The 22,482-nt window shown below is 42.8% G+C and overlaps 1 protein-coding gene across 2 annotated transcripts in view; it reads left to right on the top strand.

The window, feature by feature from the left end:
• abca5 (ATP-binding cassette, sub-family A (ABC1), member 5) overlaps positions 1–22,482 on the top strand; it is a 104,075-nt gene that overhangs the window by 33,351 nt on the left and 48,242 nt on the right. For both annotated transcript variants that reach the window (XM_024008176.2, XM_024008175.2), the window contains exons 6-11: positions 3,800–4,029; positions 4,508–4,649; positions 16,692–16,880; positions 17,320–17,467; positions 17,629–17,806; positions 21,615–21,673. In XM_024008176.2, the coding sequence (XP_023863944.1) occupies positions 3,800–4,029; positions 4,508–4,649; positions 16,692–16,880; positions 17,320–17,467; positions 17,629–17,806; positions 21,615–21,673 (946 nt within the window). The remainder of the gene's footprint in view (positions 1–3,799; positions 4,030–4,507; positions 4,650–16,691; positions 16,881–17,319; positions 17,468–17,628; positions 17,807–21,614; positions 21,674–22,482) is intronic.

The raw sequence follows: 22,482 nt of genomic DNA, 5'->3' as shown, positions 1-22,482 counted from the left end.
TTCCTGTAGAGTTATTGACCAGGTTTGCACACACTGCAGCAGGGATTTTGGCCCACTCCTCCATACATACCTTCTCCAGATCCTTCAGGTTTCGGGGCTGTCGGTGGGCAATAACGGACGTTCAGCTCCCTCCAAAGATTTTCTATTGGTCTTGGTTCAGGTCTGGAGACTGGCTAGGCCACTCAGGACCTTGAGATGCTTCTTACGGAGCCACTCCTTAGTTGCCCTGGCTGTTGTGTTCGGGTCCGTTGTCATGCTAGAAGATCCAGCCACGACCCATCTTCAATGCTCTTACTGAGGGAAGGAGGTTTTTTGCCAAGATCTCGCGATACATGGCCCCGCATCCATCCTCCCTCAATACGGTGCAGTCGTCCTGTACCTTTGAGCAAAAGCATCCCCAAAGAATTATGTTTCAACCTCCATGCTTTCACGGGTTGGAGGGGTTCTTGGGTTTGTAACTCAACCCCTTCTTCTTCACTCCAAACACGGCGAGTGAGTTTTAGACCAAAAAGCTTATTTGTTGTCTCACTCAGACCACAATGACCTTTCTCCCATTCGTCCTCTGGAATCATCCAGAATGGTCATTGGCAAACTTCAGGGACGGCCTGGACATGCCGGCTGGGCTTGAGCAGGGGACCTTACTGCGCTGGCAGATTTCCAATCCATGACAGCGTAAACGTGGTGGACTAATGGTTTTCTTGAGACTGTGGTCCAGGCTCTCTTCAGTCATTGGAGCCAGGTTCCTGCGTGTTGTGTTCTGGGCTGATCCTCACTTCCTTATGATCATTGATTGCCCACGAGCTGAGAGATCTTGCATGAGGCCCCGCGACCGAGCGGTGAATTGACCGTCATCTTGAACATCTTCCATTTTCTAATAATTGCGCCAACAGTTTGTTGCCTTCTACACCAAGCTGCTTGCCTTATTGTCCTGTAGCCCATCCCAGCCTTGCTGCAGGTCTAACAATTTTTATCCCTGATGTCCTTACACACAGCTCTGCTGGTCTTGGCCATTGTGGAGAGACTTGAGGTCTGTTTATTGAGTTGTGTGTTACAGGGTGTCTTTATACAGGTAACAAGTTCAAACAGGTGCACAGTTAATACAGGTAATGAAGTGGAGAACAGGGAGGCTTCTTAAAGAAAAACAACAGGTCTGTGAAGAGCCGGAATTCTTACTGGTTGGTAGCGTGATCAAATACTTATGATCACGCAATAAAATGCAATTTAATTACTTAAAATCATACAATGTGATTTTCTGGATTTTTGTTTTAGATTCCGTCTCTCACAGTTGAAGTGTACCTATTGATAAAAATTACAGACCTCTACAGTCTTTGTAAGTAGGAAAACCTTCAAAATCGGCAGTGTATCAAATACTTGTTCTCCCCACTGTACATATGTTCGTCATGGCATACTTAAGAACCAAAAACAAATTAAAGTAGGGGCGTGGATCAGAAAACAGTCAGTCTCTGGTGTGATAAACAGTTTGCCTCAAGCCAGCAGTGACACATCTCCTTTGCATAGATTTTAGAGGTATGACGCGATTTTAAAATTTTCATACAATTATTGGCAGGACCAACAAGAGTCCGATACCGATTAATCTGACCGATTTTTGTAGGTGTGTGTGTGGTGGTGGTATGTGTGTGTGTGTGTGTGTGTGTATATTATATATATACACTGCTCAAAAAATAAAGGAACACTTAAACACACAATGTAACTCCAAGTCAATCACACTTCTGTACCTATGATAAAAATTACAGACCTCTACATGCTTTGTAAGTAGGAAAACCTTCAAAATCGGCAGTGTATCAAATACTTGTTCTCCCCACTGTATATATATATCATACATACATACATATAGTGTCAACCCTAAGTCTAAATATTGCTGTTACATTGCACAACCTTCAATGTTATGTCATAATTATGTTAAATCCTTGCAAATTTGTTTGGAATGAGCCAGGCGGCCCAAACTGTTGCATATACCCTGATTCTGCGTGCAATGAACTCAAGAGAAGTGACACAATTTCCCTAGTTAATATTGCCTGCTAACATTAATTTATTTTAACTAAATATGCAGGTTTAAAAAAAATATACTTCTGTGTATTGATTTTGAGAAAGGCATTGATGTTTATGGTTAGGTACATTCGTGCAACGATTTTGCTTATTTCGCGAATGCGTTTTTGTTAAATATTCCCCTGTTTGGCGAAGTAGGCTGTGATTCAATGATAAATTAACAGGCACCACATTGAGTATATGCAACGCAGGACAAGCTAGTTAACCTAGTAATATCATCAACCATGTGTAGTTAACTAGTGATTATGTGAAGATTGGTAGTTTTTATAAGATTAGTTTAATCCTAGCTAGCAACTTACCTTGGCTCCTTGCTGCACTTGCGTAACAGGTGGTCAGCCTGCCACGCAGTTTCCTCGTGGAATGCAATGTAATCGGCCATAATCGGCGTCCAAAAATGCACATTACCGATTGTTATAAAAACTTGAAATCGGCCCTAATTAATCGGCCATGCCGATTTAGTCGGTAGACCTCGAATAGATTTGATCAGGCTGTTAATTGTGGCCTGTGGAATTTTGTCCCACTGTACTTCAATGGCTGTGGTAAGTTTCTGTATATTGGCGGGAACTGGAACACGCTGTCGTACACGTGGATCCAGGGTTTCCCAAACATGCTCAATGGGTGACATGTCTGGTGAGTATGCAGGCCATGGAAGAACTGGTACATTTTCAACTTCCAGGAACTGTGTACAGATCCTTGCGACATGGGGCCGTGCATAATCAAGATGAAACATGAGGTGATGGCGGAGGATGAATGACACAACAATGGGTCTCAGTATCTCGTCACGGTATCTCTGTGCATTCACATTGCCATCGTTAAAATGCAATTGTATTCATTGTCCGTAGCTTATTCCTGCCCATACCATAACCCCTCCCCAGCACTTTGTTCACAACACTGACATCAGCATACCACTCAACCACACCATACACACCAGCACACTTCTCCAGCGTGTCAGTGGCATTCGAAGGTGAGCATTTGCTTGCTAAAGTCGGTTACAACGCCGAACTGCAGTCAGGTCAAGATCCTAGTGAGAACGACGAGCACACAGATGAGCTTCCCTGAGACGGTTTGACAGTTTTTGCAGAAATTCTTCGGTTGTGCAAACCCATAGATTCATCAACTGTCCGGGTGGCAGGCACAGCCAATCAGAATGAGTTTTTCCCCACAAAAAGGCTTTATTACAGACAGCAATACTCCTCAGATTCATCAGCTATCCGGGTGGCTGGTCTCAGATGATCTCACAGGTGAAGAAGGTGGATGTACTGCCAAATTCTCTAAAATGACGTTGGAGGCGGCTTATGGTAGAGAAATTAACATTCAACTCTTTGGCAATAGCTCTGATGGACATTCCTGCAGTCAGCATGCCAATTGCATGCTCCCTCGACTTGAGACATCTGTGGAATTGTGTTGTGTGACAAAACTGCACATGCTAGTGGCCTTTTATTGTCCCCAGCACAAGGTGCACCTGTGTAATGGTCATGCTGTTTAATCAGCTTCTTGATATGCCACACCTGTCAGGTGGATGGATTATCTTGGCAAATGAGAAATGCTCACCAACAGGGATGTAAACAAATTTGTACCCACAATTCTAGAAAAATAAGCATTTTGTGTGTATGGAATTTCTGGGATCTTTTATTTCAGCTCTTGAAACATGGGATCAACACTTTACATGTTGCGTTTATATTTTTGTCTAGTGTATATTAATGCTTGATCCCTGCCTGTGTCCTGTGTTCAGATGCAGACCAAGCGGTCAGTGTGGAGTGAGATGGACCACCTGCGTGTGGTGATGATGGGCCAGCCAGGGTCAGTGGAGGTCCAAAAGTTCCCCCACGCTCTCATCTCCATCTACCTGGTGCTGGCTTTCACACCCTTCATCACCTTCCTCATCGTCAACGTGGCAGCAGAGAAGGAACACAGACTCAAAGACACCATGACCATGATGGGCCTCTACGACTCTGCCTTCTGGTCAGTAGGATGATTTGTGTTTGTTAAAGTAACTGCTGTATACATTTATACTATATTGCCATAAAGAACCTCCAACAGTTAACTGACTCAATGATGGAGGCTGGCGTACCATGTGCAACGCTAGGTTGTTAAAGAAATAACATTATTAAGGCTTTTTACATCATCCCACGTAAGGGCGGCAGGTAGCCTAGTGGTTAGAGCGTTGGACTAGTAACCGAAAGGTTGCAAGATCGAATCCCAGAGCTGACAAGGTAAAAATCTGTCGTTCTGCCCCTGAACAAGGCAGTTAACCCACTGTTCCTAGGCCGTCATTGAAAATAAGAATTTGTTCTTAACTGACTTGCCTAGTTAAATAAAGGTAAAATTTAAAAAATAAGAGTCTGAGGGGACTATTTTTACATAATTTATGTTACGATATCTGCTTTTTTTTCTCTACAAAGGTGTGTGTGTGTGTGTGTGTGTGTTGATGTTTCAACAGGCTATCGTGGGGCCTGCTGTATGCAGCTCTGGTCACCACCATGTCCATCCTCATGTCCATCATCGCTACCTATACAGCCCTCTTCCCCAACAGTGACTTCATCGTCATCTTCCTCCTCATCTTCCTCTACGGCATCTCCTCTGTGAGTACCTCTAATGAGCCCTGGTTGGTTCATGACATGCCATTTACTGTGTGTTCAATTAAATCCCTGAAACAGAAGAACAGAGTTGAAGTTCAGACTGTTCTAAAAGATAATATACAGTACCAGTCAAAGGTTTGGACACACCTACTCATTTCAGGGTTTTTCTTTATTTTTACTATTTTCTACATTGTAGAATTATAGTAAAGACATCAAAACTATGAAATAACACACATGGAATCATGTAGTAACCAAAAAAGTGTTAAACAAATCTAAATATATTTATTGCATCACTGCCTGGTATGGCAACTACTCGGCCTCTGACCGCAAGGCACTACAGAGGGTAGTGCGTATGGCTCAGTACATCACTGGGGCCAAGCTTCCTGCCTTCCAGGACCTCTATACACGAGCAATGGACAGTAGACCAGTGGAAATGTTTTCTTTGGTTCGAGTCCAAATTTGGGATTTTTGGTTCCAACCGCTGTGTCTTTGTAAGACGCAGAGTAGATGAATGGATGGTCTCCGCATATGTGGTTCCCACCGTGAAGCATGGAGGAGGAGGTGTGAGGGTGTTCCGGTACTCTTTTTGGGTGTCGGTACTGTTTATATTTAGGTGCAGGAACTACACTATACTTTTGAGCTAATATTCTATAAGAGGAACAGGAGCTCAAGCAGTAGAACATTTGAAGTTCCAGTATTCCGCTCCGGAGAGCTCTTGCCCAAGTCAAGAACTGCTGCTATAAAAGTGAACAGTGTTTGCGTGCGATCAGGGGTGTATTCATTTCGCCGATTCTGTTGAGAAAAATATCTTAACAAAACGGGAATAAACATACCTGAATTTGTCCAATAGAAACTCACATTTGGAACTGTTGAACTAATGATTACACCATAGATCAACTAGATGCAGGCAATAGTGTGCAAGGCATTTATGAATGTGTCACCACTGTCTGTTGCCTTGATTACTCAAAATTCTTTCAACCTGTGCACATACGCTGTAAACTTTCATTCATAGGCTAGGTTGTAGCAGCCTCATGATGGGTTCAGGGAAAATTTGAGTATCATGTAGTAGCCTAAAGCTATCGACATTACATACGTTTAGGCCAGTACATGATCACTAGCTGGCTACCACCTGGTTACTCAACCCTGCACCTTAGAGGGTGCTGCCCTATATACATAGACATGGAATCACTGCTCACTTTAATAATGGAACACTAGTCACTTTAATAATGTTTATATATTGCTTTAGTCATTTCATATGTATATACTGTATTTTTGTCTATTCCACTACGGCATTGCTTGTCCTAATATTTATATTTCTTCATTCCATTATGTGTGTATTGTTGTGAATTGTTAGATATTACTGCACTGTTGGAGCAAGGAACAAACATTTCTCTACACTCGCAATAACATCTGCTAAATATGTGTATGTAACCAATACAATTTGAAGGGAATATGAATGACAGTTGTCGTGGTAATTTCCTGTATTACTCAATAAAGAGAGAGAGAGAGAGCCAACCACACACAAGTCAGAGTTAAATTATATATTCCATCTTTAATATACACTGCTCAAAAAAATAAAGGGAACACTAAAATAACACATCCTAGATCTGAATGAATGAAKTATTCTTATTAAATACTTTTTTCTTTACATAGTTGAATGTGCTGACAACAAAATCACACAAAAATTATCAATGGAAATCAAATTTATCAACCCATGGAGGTCTGGATTTGGAGTCACACTCAAAATTAAAGTGGAAAACCACACTACAGGCTGATCCAACTTTGATGTAATGTCCTTAAAACAGATCAAAATAGGCTCAGTAGTGTGTGTGGCCTCCACGTGCCTGTAATCCCTCCCTAACAGCCTGGGCAGCTCCTGATGAGATGGCGGATGGTCTCCTGAGGGATCTCCTCTCAGACCTGGACTAAAGCATCCGCCAACTCCTGGACAGTCTGTGGTGCAACGTGGCGTTGGTGGATGAGGCGAGCATGATGTCCCAGATGTGCTCAATTGGATTCAGGTCTGGGGAACGGGCGGGCCAGTCCATAGCATCAATGCCTTCCTCTTGCAGGAACTGCTGAACACTCCAGCCACATGAGGTCTAGCATTGTCTTGCATTAGGAGGAACCCAGGGCCAACCGCACCAGCATATGATCTCACAAGGGGTCTGAGGATCTCATCTCGGTACCATATGGCAGTCAGGCTACCTCTGGCGAGCCCATGGAGGGCTGTGCGGCCCCAAAGAAATGCCACCACACCATGACTGACCCACCGCCAAACCGGTAGCTGGAGGATGTTGCAGGCAGCAGAACGTTCTCCACAGCGTCTCAGACTGTCACGTCTGTCACGTGCTCAGTGTGAACCTGCTTTCATCTGTGAGAGCACAGGGCGCCAGTGGCGAATTTGCCAATCTTGGTGTTCTCTGGCAAATGCCAAACGTCCTGCACGGTGTGGGCTGTAAGCACAACCCCCACCTGTGGACGTCGGCCCTCATACCACCCTCATGGAGTCTGTTTCTGACCGTTTGAGCGACACATGCACATTTGTGGCGCTGGAGGTCATTTTGCAGGGCTCTGCCAGTGCTCCTCCTGCTCCTTCTTGCACAAAGGCGGAGGTAGCGGTCCTGCTGCTGGGTTGTTGCCCTCCTACGGCCTCCTCCACGTCTCCTGATGTACTGGCCTGTCTCCTGTAGCGCCTCCATGCTCTGGACACTACGCTGACAGACACAGCAAACCTTCTTGCCACAGCTCGCATTGATGTGCCATCCTGGATGAGCTGACTACCTGAGCCACTTGTGTTGTAGACTCCGTCTCATGCTACCACTAGAGTGAAAGCACCGCCAGCATTCAAAAGTGACAAAAAACATCAGCCAGGAAGCATAGGAACTGAGAAGTGGTCTGTGGTCACCACCTGCAGAACCACTCCTTTATTGGGGGTGTCTTGCTAATTGCCTATAATTTCCACCTGTTGTCTATTCCATTTGCACAACAGCATGTGGATTTATTGTCAATCATGTTGCTTCTTAAGTGGACAGTTTGATTTCACAGAAGTGTGATTGACTTGGAGTTGTGTTTAAGTGTTCCCTTTATTTTTTGGCAGTGTATATACAAGCTTTACCAAAGCCTTTTTTACTCTCAGATCAATCAGGTCTATAAATGAATTCTCTGAGAGTGCTTACAAAACAATTCTTAGTTTCATTTATAGCCAAGATACACCCCTCTCAACTTACAAAGAACCTTTACCCGAAAGAGAGTATCCTATCAGCTATAAATCATCGTTCAGTTTGATCTCCCAAGACAAGGTTTCAATCTCATGCTTGATACTTCACTGTCTACCAAAACATTACCTCATCCAATGGCATATATATCAATTGTCATTTCTAGATACTCCAAACCTGGACAAATTCAAAATCAGACAGTTAGCCTCTTAGGTCAAATACTAGGTCAAAGTAAGGGCAACCTCAGAGGGGAAATACAATGGTTCCAAACACTGCCAAACTCCTTCCCCTATGAGAAAAGTAGGGAGTGACTGGCGTACAGACATTGTATGAGATAACTAACTGGTTCCCCATTATAACGCCATCCCGTCACTGGTTTAGGAATAGTTACAGACATATTCCCATGAGAAAACAACGTTCCACTCTGTCCTCCTCCCCTTCTGATATTCTACATAGCAACATGGTTTAACAGATACATTGACTTATGAAGACAAGCCTGACCTCTCCCCTCTGGCCCAAGTTGCTAAGCCCTATCACAGAGAGGGAAAATGCACTGCCAACCCTATATTCCAAAGGGCACCATTTAATGACAAGTATCTCACAAGCATATGATGAAAATAACATCTTATCTATCTATGTTACTTAGCTAAAATCTGATTCTGGCACGACACAGCATCCAATATGATGTAATAGATATAAGGCCATGTTCATGAAAAAAATATCAGTGAAGTCAAAAGTTTACATATATAGGTGGAGTCATTAAATTCGTATTTCAACCACTAAAACACATTTCTTGTTAACCAACTATAGTTTTGGCAAGTTGGTTAGGACATCTACTTTGTGCATAACACAAGTCATTTTTCCAACAATGGTTTACTAACAGATTATTTCACTTATAATTCACTGTATCACAATCCATTGGGTCAGAAGTTTACATACACTAAGTTGACTGTGCCTTTAAACAGCTTGGAAAATTCCAGAAAATGATGTCAGCTTTAGAAGCTTCTGATAGGCTAATTGACATAATTTGAGTAATTGGAGGTGTAGCCTTTGTGATATATTTCAAGGCCTACCTTCAAACTCAGTGCCTCTTTGCTTGACATCATGGGAAAATCAAAAGAAATCAGCCAAGACCTCAGGGAAAAAAATGTAGATCTCCACAAGTCTGGTTCATCCTTGGGGGCAATTTCCAAACACCTGAAGGTACCACGTTCATCTATACAAACAATAGTACGCAAGTATAAACACCATGGGACCACGCAGCTGTCATACCGTTCTGGAAGGAGACGCGTTCTGTCTCCCAGAGATAAACGTACTTTGGTGCGAAAAGTGCAAATCAATCCCAGAACAACAGCAAAGGACCTTGTGAAGATGCTGGAGGAAACGGGTACAAAAGTATCTATATCACAGTAAAATGAGTCCTATATCGACATAACCTGAAAGGCCGCTCAGCAAGGAAGAAGACGCTGCTCCAAAACCCGGCATAAAAAAGCCAGACTACAGTTTGCAACTGCACATGGGGACAAAGATGGTACTTTTTGGAGAAATGTCCTCTGGTCTGATGAAACAAAAATAAAACTGTTTAGCCATAATGACCATCATTATGTTTGGATGAAAAAGGGGGAGGCTTGCAAGCCGAAGAACACCATCCCAACCGTGAAGCACGGGGGTGGCAGCATCATGTTGTGGGGGTGCTTTGCTCCAGGAGGGACTGGTGCACTTCACAAAATTGATGGCATCGTGAGGAAGGAAAATTATATGGATATATTGAAGCAACATCTCAACACATCAGTCAGGAAGTTAAAGCTTGGTCGCAAATGGGTCTTCCAAATAGACAATGACCCCAAGCATACTTCCAAAGTTGTGGCAAAATGGCTTAAGGACAACAAAGTCAAGGTATTGGAGTGGCCATCACAAAGCCCTGACCTCAATCCCATAGAACATTTGTGGGCAGAACTGAAAAGGTGTGTGTGAGCAAGGAGGCCTACAAACCTGACTCAGTTACACCAGCTCTGGAATGGCCAAAATTCACCCAGCTTATTGTGGGAAGCTTGTGGAAGGCTACAAGAAACGTTTGACCCAAGTTAAACAATTTAAAGGCAATGCTACCAAATACTAATTGAGTGTATGTAAACTTCTGACCCACTGGGAATGTGATGCAAGAAATAAAAGCTGAAATAAATAATTTTCTCTACTATTATTGTGACATTTCACATTCTTAAAATTAAGTGGTGATCCTAACTGACCTAAACAGGGATTTTTTACTAGGATTAAATGTCAGGAATTGTGAATACTGAGTTTAAATGTATTTGGCTAAGGTGTATGTGAACTTCTGACTTCAACTGTATAATCTTTCCTCATCTTAAATGGCACCGACCGCCACTGGTGTGGGTGTTTGTATGTGTGACACCGACTGGCTTGATTCGGTCCTTTGTAGCAACATTTGAAAGTGTTTTTTACATTGGATAAAAGTAGAGACTCAGAGCTGAAAAATGGTATATCATACACTGCAGTTATGCTTTGAAAGTTGATTAACTTGTAACTCCACTTATGAGAAAATGGCCCTTGAATGTTTGGGTACACCTTCTGGAGAGCTCTTCTTTGTCTATACCCATTCATCATTGTTCACACCCTCTTAAGCCTTAGCCCCACCCATCTTTTTAAGAATTCACATGTAAGGCCATGTGCTAAACATAGTGAGTAGTTTGTAAACAACCAAAGATTTAAATACTAAAAGTGATAAGTAGTAGCAAAAATACACTTCATCTAGTCCTTGGCCTGTGTCCTAATCTGACTTTTGGGCAGGTCATGTTCTTCACTTTACCATCTCTGGTAAACACACAATTATATCAAAGAAAATCTAAGTTTATTTTTCACATGCTCAGATGCAAAAGGTGTAAATGATACAGTGAAATGGTTATTTGCATAGTAGCAATATCAAAAATAGAAAGTGTCCATGTAAATATGTTATATTTATTAGATGATTCTTACCCAGACACACTTGTCTAAATTGATGGGTCATGTGAAAGAAGTGCTATAACCACCCCCCAGCCACATCTAGTTAAGTGTCACTATTGTCTAGACATGTTCATGAAATACAATAGATGACCGTAATCACACCTGGCCAACTTGGTGGGTCATGTCATCTGGCGAAGGAGTCTTTTGTTTAGACATGTAGCTAGATAAACAATGAACCTAATGGTGCTTTCAAGACAACTGGGAACTTGGAAAAATACGAGGTCAAATCATGACATCAGTGCTCTTCGGGTTGGAAAGTCGGGACTCTATAATGAGGCCCAAGATTCTGAGTTGGATGACATCACACACACAAAAAAAATCCCAGTCAGAGCTCGTTTTTTTTCATGAGTTCCCAGTTGTTTTGAATGCGGCAATAATCCCAACCATAACTACTGGCAATACAAACTGATTGTCATAGTTAGCTACTATGCATGAATCTGCAGGTAGCTAAAGCTAACTAAGTTCAATGTTAGCTAGCTAGCTAACATTAGGTTATGACTAGCAATGCAAATGGCTTTCTGAGATACAAATAATATTACTACACAGATCATACACGTAATGTTAGCTAGCGAGCCAGCCAGCTAACATTAGCTAGCAAATGTTATCTAACAGTAGCATTGAGGGTCCCCAAGAACACAGTGGCCTCCATCATTCTTAATTGGAAGAAGTTTGGAACCACCCAGACTCTTCCTAGAGCTGGCTGCCTGGTCAAACTGAGCAGTCGGGGAGAAGGGCCTTGGTCAGGGAGGTGACCAAGAACCCAATGGTCAATCTGACAGAGCTTCGGAGTCCCTCTGTGGAGGTGGGAGAACCTTCTAGAACAGGGGTGGGCAACTCCAGTCCTCGAGGGCCTGATTGGTGTCACACTTTTTCTCCATCCCTAGCAAACACAGTTGATTAATCAAATGTCATTCTAAACTGAAGATCATGATTAGGTGATTATTGGAGTCAGGTGTGTTAGCTGGGGCAAAACTGTGGCACCAATCAGGACTGGAATTGCCCAACCCTGTTCTAGAAGGACAACCGTTTTTGCAGCACTCCACCTATCATGCCTTTATGGTAGAGTGACTAGATGGATGTCACTCCTCAGTAAAAGTACAAGACATCCCTCTTGGAGTTTGCCAAATGGCACTTAAAGACTCTCAGAGAAGCAAGATTCTCTGGTCTGATGAAACCAAGATTTAACTCTTTGGCCTGTATGCCAAGCGTCACGTGTGGAGGAAACCTGGCACCATCCCTATGGTGAAGCATGGTGGTGGCAGCATCATGCTGTGGGGATGTTTTTCAGAGGCAGGGACTGGGAGACTAGTCAGGATTGAGGGAAAGATGAACAGAGCAAAGTACAGAGATATCCTTGATGAAAACCTGCTACAGAGCTCTCAGGACCTCAGACTGAGGTGAAGGTTCACCTTCCAACAGGACAACAACCCTAAGCACACAGTTAAGACAACGCAGGAGTGACTTCGGGACAAGTCTCAATGGCCTTGAGTGGCCCAGCCAGAGCCCGGACTTAATCCTGATCGAACATTTCTGGAGAGACCTGAAAATAGCTGTGCAGCAACCCTCCTCATCCAACCTCACAGAGCTTGAGAGGATCTGCAGAGAAGAATGGGAGAAACTCCCCAAATACAGGTGTGTGCCAAGCTGGTGGCATCATACCCAAGAAGACTTGAGGCTGTAATCGCTGCCAATGGCGCTTCAACAAAGTACTGAGTAAAGGGTCTGAATACTTAATTATTTCAGTTTATTTATTATAAATTGGTAGCATTTCTAAACCTGTTTTTGCTTTGTTGTTATTGCGGTATTGTGTGTAGATTGATGAGGGAAAAAACAACTTCATTTATTTTTGAATAAGGCTGTAACCTACCAGAATGTGGAAAAGTCAAGGGGTCTGAATACTTTCCGAAAGCAGTGTACGTGCAGTATACAAAACATTAAGAACACCTGCTCTTTCCATTACAAACTGACCAGGTGAAAGCTATGATCCCTTATTGATGTCACTTGTTAAATCTGCTTCAATCAGTGTAGATGAAGGGGAGGAGACCAATTAAAGAAGGTTATTTAAGCCTTGAGACAATTGAGACATGGATTGTGTATGTCTGCCATTCAGGGGGTGCATGGGCAAGAAAGAAATGTAAGAGCCTTTGAATGTGGGGTAGTACTGTAGTAGGTACCAGGCGCACCAATTTGTGTCAAGAACTGCAATGCAGGCCTATATATCTCACCACCGAGCGTTTTCTTCTCCCTTCTCTCTTTCATTCCTTTCTCCGGTGCGCAGAGAGAGAGTCTGACAACAGGTTAATTAAATATGTTTTGTTGTGAAAACATCATACTATTAATGTTCTCAAACTGATTTCACTTGGTTTCCCAAATTAAGCACTGGGTAGCTGAATGAACAGGGTTGGAGAGTCCATGGCATACATAGTTTAGGCAGAATATCACCTGTGGAGTAGACTACCCGACATGAGTGAAACGAACTGGCGGGAAAGTGGCCGCCATTTGCTAATCGAATGCATACGGATGATGTCTTTTTCTCTTACCACTGTTCCTGCCCATTTGATAATGGGCCATTCTAAATCTAAACTAATTTGATATGTTAGTAAAGACAATGTTTAAATTGAGAATAGAGCCTGATGGGTGAAAATATGATCCAGATTTTCTTATTACCGCTTGAATTGAAAATTGATTAAATTGAGATTTTGTGTCACTGGCCTATACACAATACCCCATAATGTCAAAGTGGAATTATGTTTTTAGAAATGTTCAAATTAATTAAAAATGAAGAGCTGAATTGTCATGTGTCAATAAGTATTCAAACCCTTTGTTATGGCAATGCTAAATAAGTTCAGGAGTAAAATTGTGCTTAACAAGTCACGTAGTAAGTTGCATGGACTCACTCTGTAAGGCAATAATAGTGTTTAACATTATTTTTGAATGACTACTTCGTCTCTGTACCACGTACATACAATTATTTACAAGGTCCCTCAGTCGAGCAGTACATTTCAAACACAGATTCAACCACAAAGACCAACTTGGTTTTCCAATGCCTCGCAAAGAAGGGCACCTATTGGTAGATGGGTAAAAAAAAAAAAAAGATATTGACTGTCCCCTTGAGCATGGTGAAGTTGTTATTAATTACACTCTGGATGGTGTATCAATACACCCAGTCACTACAAAGATACAGGCGTCCCTCCTAACTCAGTTGCCGGAGAGGACGGAAACCGCCCAGGGATTTCACCATGAGGCCAATGGTGACTTTAAAACAGTTACAGAGTTTAATGGCTGTGATAGGAGAAAACTGGGGATGGATCAACAACATTGTAGTTACTCCACAATGCTAACCTAAACGACAGAGTGAAAAGAAGGAAGCCAACAGAATACAAATATTCCTAAACTTGCAACAAGGCACTAAAGTAAAACTGCTAAAAAAATTGCAACAAAATGAACTTGTCCTGAATACAAGGGTTTTGTTTGGGGAAAATGAAACGGATCACTGAGTACCCCTCATCATATTTTCAAGTATGGTGGTGACTGCATCGTGTTATGGGTATGCTTGTCATCGGAAATGACTAGGGAGTTTTTTTAATAAAAATATTTATGGAATAGAGCTAAGCACAGGCAAAATCCTAGAGGAAACCCTGGTGCAGTCTGCTTTCTAACAGACACTGGGAGACAAATTCTCCTTTCAGCAGGAAAATAACCTAAAACAACACAGGGCCAAATATACACTGGAGTTGCATACCAATATGACATTGAATGTTCTTGAGTGGCTTAGTTACACCTTTGACTTAAATCAGCTTGAAAATCTATGGCAAGACTTGAAAATGGCTGTCTAGCAATGATCAACAAACATCTTGACAGAGCTTGAAGAACAGCTGTTATCACTTCCAAAGGTGATTCTAACATGTATTGACCAAGGGGTGTGAATACTTATGTAAATTAGATATTTCTGTAGTTTCATTTTCAATAAATGTGCAAATAAAAAATAATCAACATGTCACTTTGTCATCATGGGTATTGTGTGTAGATGGGGGGGGGGGGAGACTATTGAATCCATTTGAATTCAGGCTGTAACACAACAAAATACCTCGAGGTTAAATACTTTCTGAAAGCACTGTATATAAACTCAGAAAAAAAAGAAACGTCCCTCACTGTCAACTGTGTTTATTTTCAGCATCTTAACATGTGTAGATATTTGTATGAACATAACAAGATTCAACAACTGAGACATAAACTGAACAAGTTCCACAGACATGTGACTAACAGAAATTGAATATTGTGTCCCTGAACAAAGGGGGGTTAAAATCAAAGTAAGTTCCCGGACATTTCTGGGGGAATGGCCCTAGCCCTCACCCTCCGATCCAACAGGTCCCAGACGTGCTAAATGGGATTGAGATCCGGGCTCTTGCTGGCCATGGCAGAACACTGACATTCCTGTCTTGCAGGAAATCATGCACAGAACGAGCAGTATGGCTGGTGGCTTGTCATGCTGGAGGGTCATGTCAGGATGAGCCTGCAGGAAGGGTATCCATGAGGGAGGAGGATGTCTTCCCTGTAACGCACCAGCGTTGAGATTGCCTGCAATGACAACAAGCTCAGTCCGATAATGCTGTGACACACCGCCCCAGACCATGATGGACCCTCCACCTCCAAATCGATCCCACTCCAGAGTACAGGCCTCGTGTAACGCTCATTCCTTCGACAACAATCGCGAATCCGACCATCACCCCTGGTGAGACAAAACCACGACTCGTCAGTGAAGAGCACTTGTTGCCAGTCCTGTCTGGTCCAGCGACGGTGGGTTTGTGCCCATAGGCGACGGTGATGTCTGGTGAGGACCTGCCTTACAACAGGCTACAAGCCCTCAGTCCAGCCTCTCTCAGCCTATTGCGGACAGTCTGAGCACTGATGGGGGGATTGTGCGTTCCTGGTAAGTCGTGCAGTTGTTGTTGCCATCCTGTACCTGTCCCGCAGGTGTGATGTTCGGAGTGCCGATCCTATGCGGTGTTGTTACCGTGGTCTGCCACTGCGAGGACGATCAGCTGTCTGTCCTGTCTCCTGTAGCACTGTCTTAGGCGTCTCACAGTACGGACATGGCAATTTATTGCCCTGGCCACATCTGCAGTCCTCATGCTCCTTGTAGCATACCTAAGGCACGTTCACGCAGATGAGCAGCGATCCTGGGCATTTTTCTTCTGGTGTTTTTCAGAGTCAGTAGAAAGGCCTCTTTACTGTCCTAAGTTTTCATAACTGTGATCTTAATTGCCTACCGTCTGTAAGCTGTTAGTGTCTTAATGACCGTTCCACAGGTGCATGTTCATTAATTGTTTATGGTTCATTGAACAAGCATGGGAAACAGTGTTTAAACCTTTCACAATGAAGATCTGTGAAGTTATTTGGATTTTTATGAATTATCTTTGAAAGAGAGGGTCCTGATAAAGGGACAATTATTTTTTCGCTGAGTTGATTTATATTTAGCAGACACTTTTATGTGCGTGTCAGAGGAAAGATGTCTGAAAATGTTTTAAGGCCAAGATTTCTATTTAATGTGCCATGTGTGTCACGGATTTGATCTGAAATTGACTTCTTAATTTCAGTTACCATAGGATGCTGTTAGGTTTTAACTCCACTCTACCAATAGATTTGACGCTGCATTTGGTTGACTCGCATTGGTTGTGACAGGCCATAACAAAGGGATTGTTCACTTTTTTTAAGTGTAGGTTATTTTTTACTTACCTAGAATGTTCCATCTGATTTTCAAACCTCAGTGAACTACCTCTTTAAACTCTTGTATTTTATCCTTCCCCAGATCTTCTTCTCCTTCATGCTGACCCCTCTGTTTAAGAAGCCCAAGTTTGCCAGTACGGTGGGCTCAATGCTGACTGTGGTTTTCGGCTGCCTGTCCCTGTTCACTGTCCTGATGAAGGACTTCCCCCAGCCGCTGGTCTGGGTTCTTTGTCTGCTGTCCCCCAGCGCATTCTCCATCGGCATTGCCCAGGTAACCAACACAGTCAACGCCCGTGTCGTGTTCATTAAGTACCAAACGGGATTAAACAGACCGAAACAGGGAGCGACTACCTGGACTTTGCCAATAGAAGCGCACATTTTCTGTGGTGAAACGGTGCAAAGTCTAGTAACAGAATCACAGAACAAACAGCACAAACCGTAATTCTGTTACCAAACTGCATCTGCAAATCTGTTCAAGTAAATCTGTTAAGTTATTCTTGTGCATAAAGTTGTATGGTTTGTTTAACTTTGCAATCGTTGGTTTTTGTTTGACATACATTTTAAAATGAAAAACCGGACTCACAGCATCAGCATGCTACCATGGAATTGCCCAACATTTTATTGTCAAGGTTGTCCAAGACAGTGTGCAATGTTTACCGAGACCACCCCCATGTAATAAAGCTATTCTGTTCTATTCTCTGTGTGTCTAGGTGGTGTACCTGGAGGCTCAGGGGGGCGGAGCTGTGTTTGCTACCCTGGCCAACGGCCCCCATCCCCTCTACGCCCCCCTTCTCATGCTCGTCCTGGACTGTATACTCTACCTGCTGCTGGCTGTCTACCTGGACCAGGTTCTACCAGGTACTGTTTTGACTTCTCCTCTCTTCTCAACACATGAAGGAAGTATTGATTTCATTCATCCTTTACTCATACAGTTTGGTCTTAATTTCGTACATTTTTTTAAAGAGCGACCTGTCTATTTATCTCAAATGACCTTCCGTATTCTTGTATCCTTTGTGCAGGTGAGTTTGGCATGCGGCGCTCCCTGGTATACTTCATGAAGCCATCCTATTGGTCCAAGCGCAGTAAACGCTACGTCGAGGTGAGCTCTGTGTACGAGACAGAGGTGAACGGGGCCCCAGGAGTGGATGAGTCTGTCGAGCCCGTCTCTCCGGAATTCAGGGGGAAAGAGGCCATCCGGTAAGAGCCTCCCCTTTATACCCTTTCCACACTACTGATCTAAGCCAAGCTGCACTGGGCTGGCCTGGTTATGCATCCACCATAGTTGCTTGAGGCGTCCTGTCCAATGGGTGTAGTTCAGTGGAGGCTCCTCAGAGGAGGAAGGGGTTGACCATCCTCCTCAGTGACTTTCATAAGAACAAAAATGGTAAAACATTAAAGTTATCTTTTTTAGATAAAACTATACTAAATATTATCAAATCAAATGTTATTTGTCATATTCGCCGAATACAACAGGTGTAGACCTTAAAGTGAAATGCTTACTTACAAGCCCTTGACCCTGGGACTAAACGCCTCCCTCTGCAACTGGATCCTGGACTTCCTGACGGGCCGACCCCAGGTGGTAAGGGTAGGTAACAACCCATCCGCCACGCTGATCCTCAACACAGGGGCCCCTCGGGTGTGTGCTCAGTCCCTTCCTGTACTCCCTGTTCACTCATGACTGCATGGCCAGGCACAACTCCAACACCATCATCAAGTTTGCCGATGACACAACTGTGGTAGGCCTGATCACCGACAACGATAGTGCCAGGACAACAACCTCGCCCTCAATGTGAGCAAGACAAAGGAGCTGATTTCTGGACTACATGAAAACGAGGACCGAGCACGCCCCCATTCTCATTGACGGGGCAGTAGTGGAGCAGGTTGAGAGCTTCACATTTCTTGGTGTCCACATCACTAAAAAACTATCCTGGTCCAAACACACTGAGACAGTTGTGAAGAGGGGATGACAAAGCCTATTCCCCCTCAGGAGACTGAAAAGATTTGACGTGGGTCCACAGATCCTCAAAAGGTTCTACAGCTGCACCATTGAGAGCATCCTGACTGGTTGCATCACTGCCTTGTATGGCAACTGCTTGGCCTCCGACCGCAAGGCACTACTTAGGGTAGTGCGTATGGCCCAGTACATCACCAGGCAGTGTCAGAGGAAGGCCCTAAAAATGGTCAAAGACTCCAGCCACCCTAGTCCATAGACTGTTCTCTGCTATCGCACGGCAAGCGGTACCGGAGTGCCAAGTCTAGGCCCAAAAGGCTTCTTAACAGCTTCTAACCCCAAGCCATAAGAATCCTGAACTGCTAATCAAAGGGCTACCCAGACCATCTCTTTTACGCTGCTGCTACTCTGTTTATTATCTATGCATAGTCACTTTAACTCTACCTACATGTACATATTACCTCCACTAACCGGTGCCCCTGCACATTGACTCTGTACCGGTACCCCTGTATATAGCCTCGCTATTGTTATTTTACTGCTGCTGTTTAATTATTTGTTACTTTTCTTTTTCTATTTTTTTACTATTTTTTTTTACTTAACCAAAAATGCAATTTTAAGAACAATAAGTGTTAAGGGCTTGTAAGTAAGCATTTCACTGCTGTAAGGTCTCTATACCTGTTGTATTTGGCGCATGTGACAAACAAAATATGATTTGATTTGAAGAGAAACTTGAAGAGTTTTAATGAGCAGGCTTTCTTTCATGATTTGTTTTATTTTGACTGGAGCAAGATTGAGCTTTTTCCTGATGTGGAAATTGCCTGGAAATTCTTTCATGATTGTTTTTTCCAAATAGTCAAAAACATGCCCCATTCCACAGGTTCAGAGTTAAAGGGCGGGATAATCCATGGTTTTCTTCTGAGCTGTCTTGTATTATTCACGAATGTAATCTAGCCTGGGCTAAGGTAAAGAATTCATGTTCTTATGCTGATTGGCTTATTTTTACGTAGCTATGAAGCAAGTGTTCTTCTCTATTCAGGAAGGCCAAGTCTGAATATTTTATGTCTGTTACTACTGATAACCTGAATGACCCTAGGAAGTTTTGGAGGGCTATTAAGTCTGTCTGGTAACAGCACTGTTAATGAATTGCCTTCATGTTTATTGAAGGACTCTGTTGCTGTTCATGACGAAACTGAAATGCTGAATTGTTTCAATGATCACTTTGTGTCATCTGATAGGCTGTTTGATTTAGTATCTTCTGTCTCTATACAGCCCTGTGTGGATGAACCAGTGAGAGCTGGTCAACCGTTTAGCTTTTTGCCATTCTCAGTGCAGAAGGTACATAAAGCCCTGAAATCCTTAGATCAGAGAAAGCCTGCAGGTCCTGATCTTCTTAATCCCTGCTTTTTAAAACTGGCAGTTGATTTCATAGCTGAACCACTTATATATCTGTTCAATCTAACCCTGGAATGTAATGAAATTCCAAGGATCTGGAAATCAGCATTTGTCCTACAACTTTTAAAACTGGGAGATCCAACTCTTTTAAATTATTATAGGCCAATCTCAAAGCTGTCACCCCTAGTGAAAATACTTGAAACCCTTGTTACTGAACAGCTAAAATAGTATATAAAAATAAACTCTATTTTATCAATGTACCAATCGGGCTTCAAGTAGAAGCAAAGCACAATTACAGCAGCCATGAAGGTTTTACATGATATCACTGAAGCCCTTGACAAAAAACAGCACTGTCTCACTTTTTATTGATCTCTCTAAGGCTTTTGATACAGTTGATCATGCTGTACTGAGGCAGAGATTATTGAGCATAGGTCTTTCCGAGCATGTAGTTGCATGGTTTGCTAACTATCTGTCTGATAGAACTCAGTGCACTCAATTTGATGTGCTCATGTCTGCTAAATTGTCTGTCTGTAATGGTGTGCCCCAGGGCTGGGGACTTGGTCCCCTCTTATTCACTATTTATATAAATAATTAAGACAAATGTGAAAAATGCTCAACTTCACTTTTATGCTGATTATACTGTTATTTATTGTTTGTTGTTGTCTCCTCAATGCTGACTAAACTAATTGTGTTTTCTAAAGCAAGAAATAGACCTCTGAACCTTTCACCTATTACTACCTGTCATGGAAATGAGATTGAGGCTATAACCTCGTAAATATCTTGGAATTTTAAATTGCATATTCAACAATTTACAAAAAAACTTGAAGCCGAAGTTGGGATTTTATTTTAGGAATAAGGCCTGTTTTTCTTTTGAAGCCAGAAGGAGGCTACTATCAGCTGCATTTATGCCTATACTTTAAATAATTTAAATCATTGAAAATTAGAGTATCATGTAGTAGCCTAAACCTATTGCTGTTACATTGAACTGGGTGAATGGAATATGAATGACAGTCATCCAATATGCTGCAATAGAAATAAGGCCACGCTCCCCAAAAAATAATCGTCCTCCCTCATCTTAAACGACACTGACCGCCACTGGTGTAGTTGTACATGAAGCTGCCTCACATTTGTACAAGGCTACTGAGTTTACCTTCATAGTTGCTTGAACCATGCTGTAAAGGACAATGTGAAGGGAACACAGTAAGGTTTCGGCCGGCCCTATAGTGTGAATCAGCAACTTTCCATTGACGTCAGTTCTGATGGTGCATGATATGAAACGTTTTGGTGCAGATCTTTCTTATCATAATGCTCCTGTCCCTGGCTGGAAGAGAACACTTGTGTCTCTCTGTAACAAGTGGCTTTGAAAATAGACTCTGTTGCTGCCTCAGCTCGACAGGTCCGGATCAGGCTGATATCCTCTTACATTTATAGAGAAACCTGGCCCCATTATTGACTTTCCAGGACAGAAATACAGGCTTTTAGAGTTACCAGGGGAAACGATAACCTCAGCCGAGCTGTATCGATATAGATGAGCACCTGAAAGGAACCCACTGGCTTGGTCTGCTTCCAGCCTGCAAACTTCCATTAGCTTTGACCCAGAAAGAATGAGTGCCAGATTGAAACCTGTTGTTTACCCTCTTCTCTGTCTCCCCACCCTGGCAGCATTAACAACATCCGCAAGGTGTACAAAGAGAAGGACAGCATCGTGGAAGCTCTGAGGGGTGAGGCTCATTCCTCTACGTATTTCTCTTGTCACTCTCTTGTGTCTGTGTGGAGCCTCTTTTCTAGTTGCCGTATCTAACAGACAAATTGGAAATCGGCAGAGTTCCGAACTTCCTTAATAACCTCTCTAGGCTAGATGGGACGCTACCGTCCCACCTGACCAACATCAAGTGAAAGTGCAGGGTGCCAAATTCAAACGACAGAATTGTAAATATTTAACATTCTTGAAAATACACATGCAATATGTCAAAATAAAGCTTAACTTCTTGTTAATCCAGCCATGGTGTCAGATTTCAAAAAGGCTTTACGGCGAAAGCAAACCATGCGATTATCTGAGGACAGCACCCCATCAAACAAACACAGACAATCATATTTAATCCCGCCAGGCGCGACACAAAACTCAGAAATAACGATATAATTCATGCCTTACCTTTGAATAGCTTCTTCTGTTGGCACTCCAATATGTCCCATAAACATCACAAATGGTCCTTTTGTTCGATTAATTCCGTCATTATATCTCCAAAATGTCCATTTATTTGTCGCGTTTGATCCAGAAAAACACCGGTTCCAACTTGCGCAACATGACTATAAAATATCTAATAAGTTACCTGTAATCTTTGTCCAAACATTTCAAACAACTTTCCTAATACAACTTTAGGTATTTTTTTACGTAAATAATCGATCAAATTTAAGACGGGATAAACTGCGTTCAATAGCGGATAAAAACAAAGTGGAGCGAGCTTTCAGGTCGTGCGCCCCAACCACAATAGTACACTAGACTCGACCCTCGTTCTGAACAGCCCTACTT

Source organism: Salvelinus sp. IW2-2015, linkage group LG18, assembly GCF_002910315.2.
Source record: "Salvelinus sp. IW2-2015 linkage group LG18, ASM291031v2, whole genome shotgun sequence".
Classification (NCBI taxonomy): Eukaryota; Metazoa; Chordata; class Actinopteri; order Salmoniformes; family Salmonidae; genus Salvelinus; species Salvelinus sp. IW2-2015.
The sequence above is the reverse complement of the archived record's forward strand: the minus strand, read 5'-3'. Positions and strand labels throughout refer to the sequence as shown.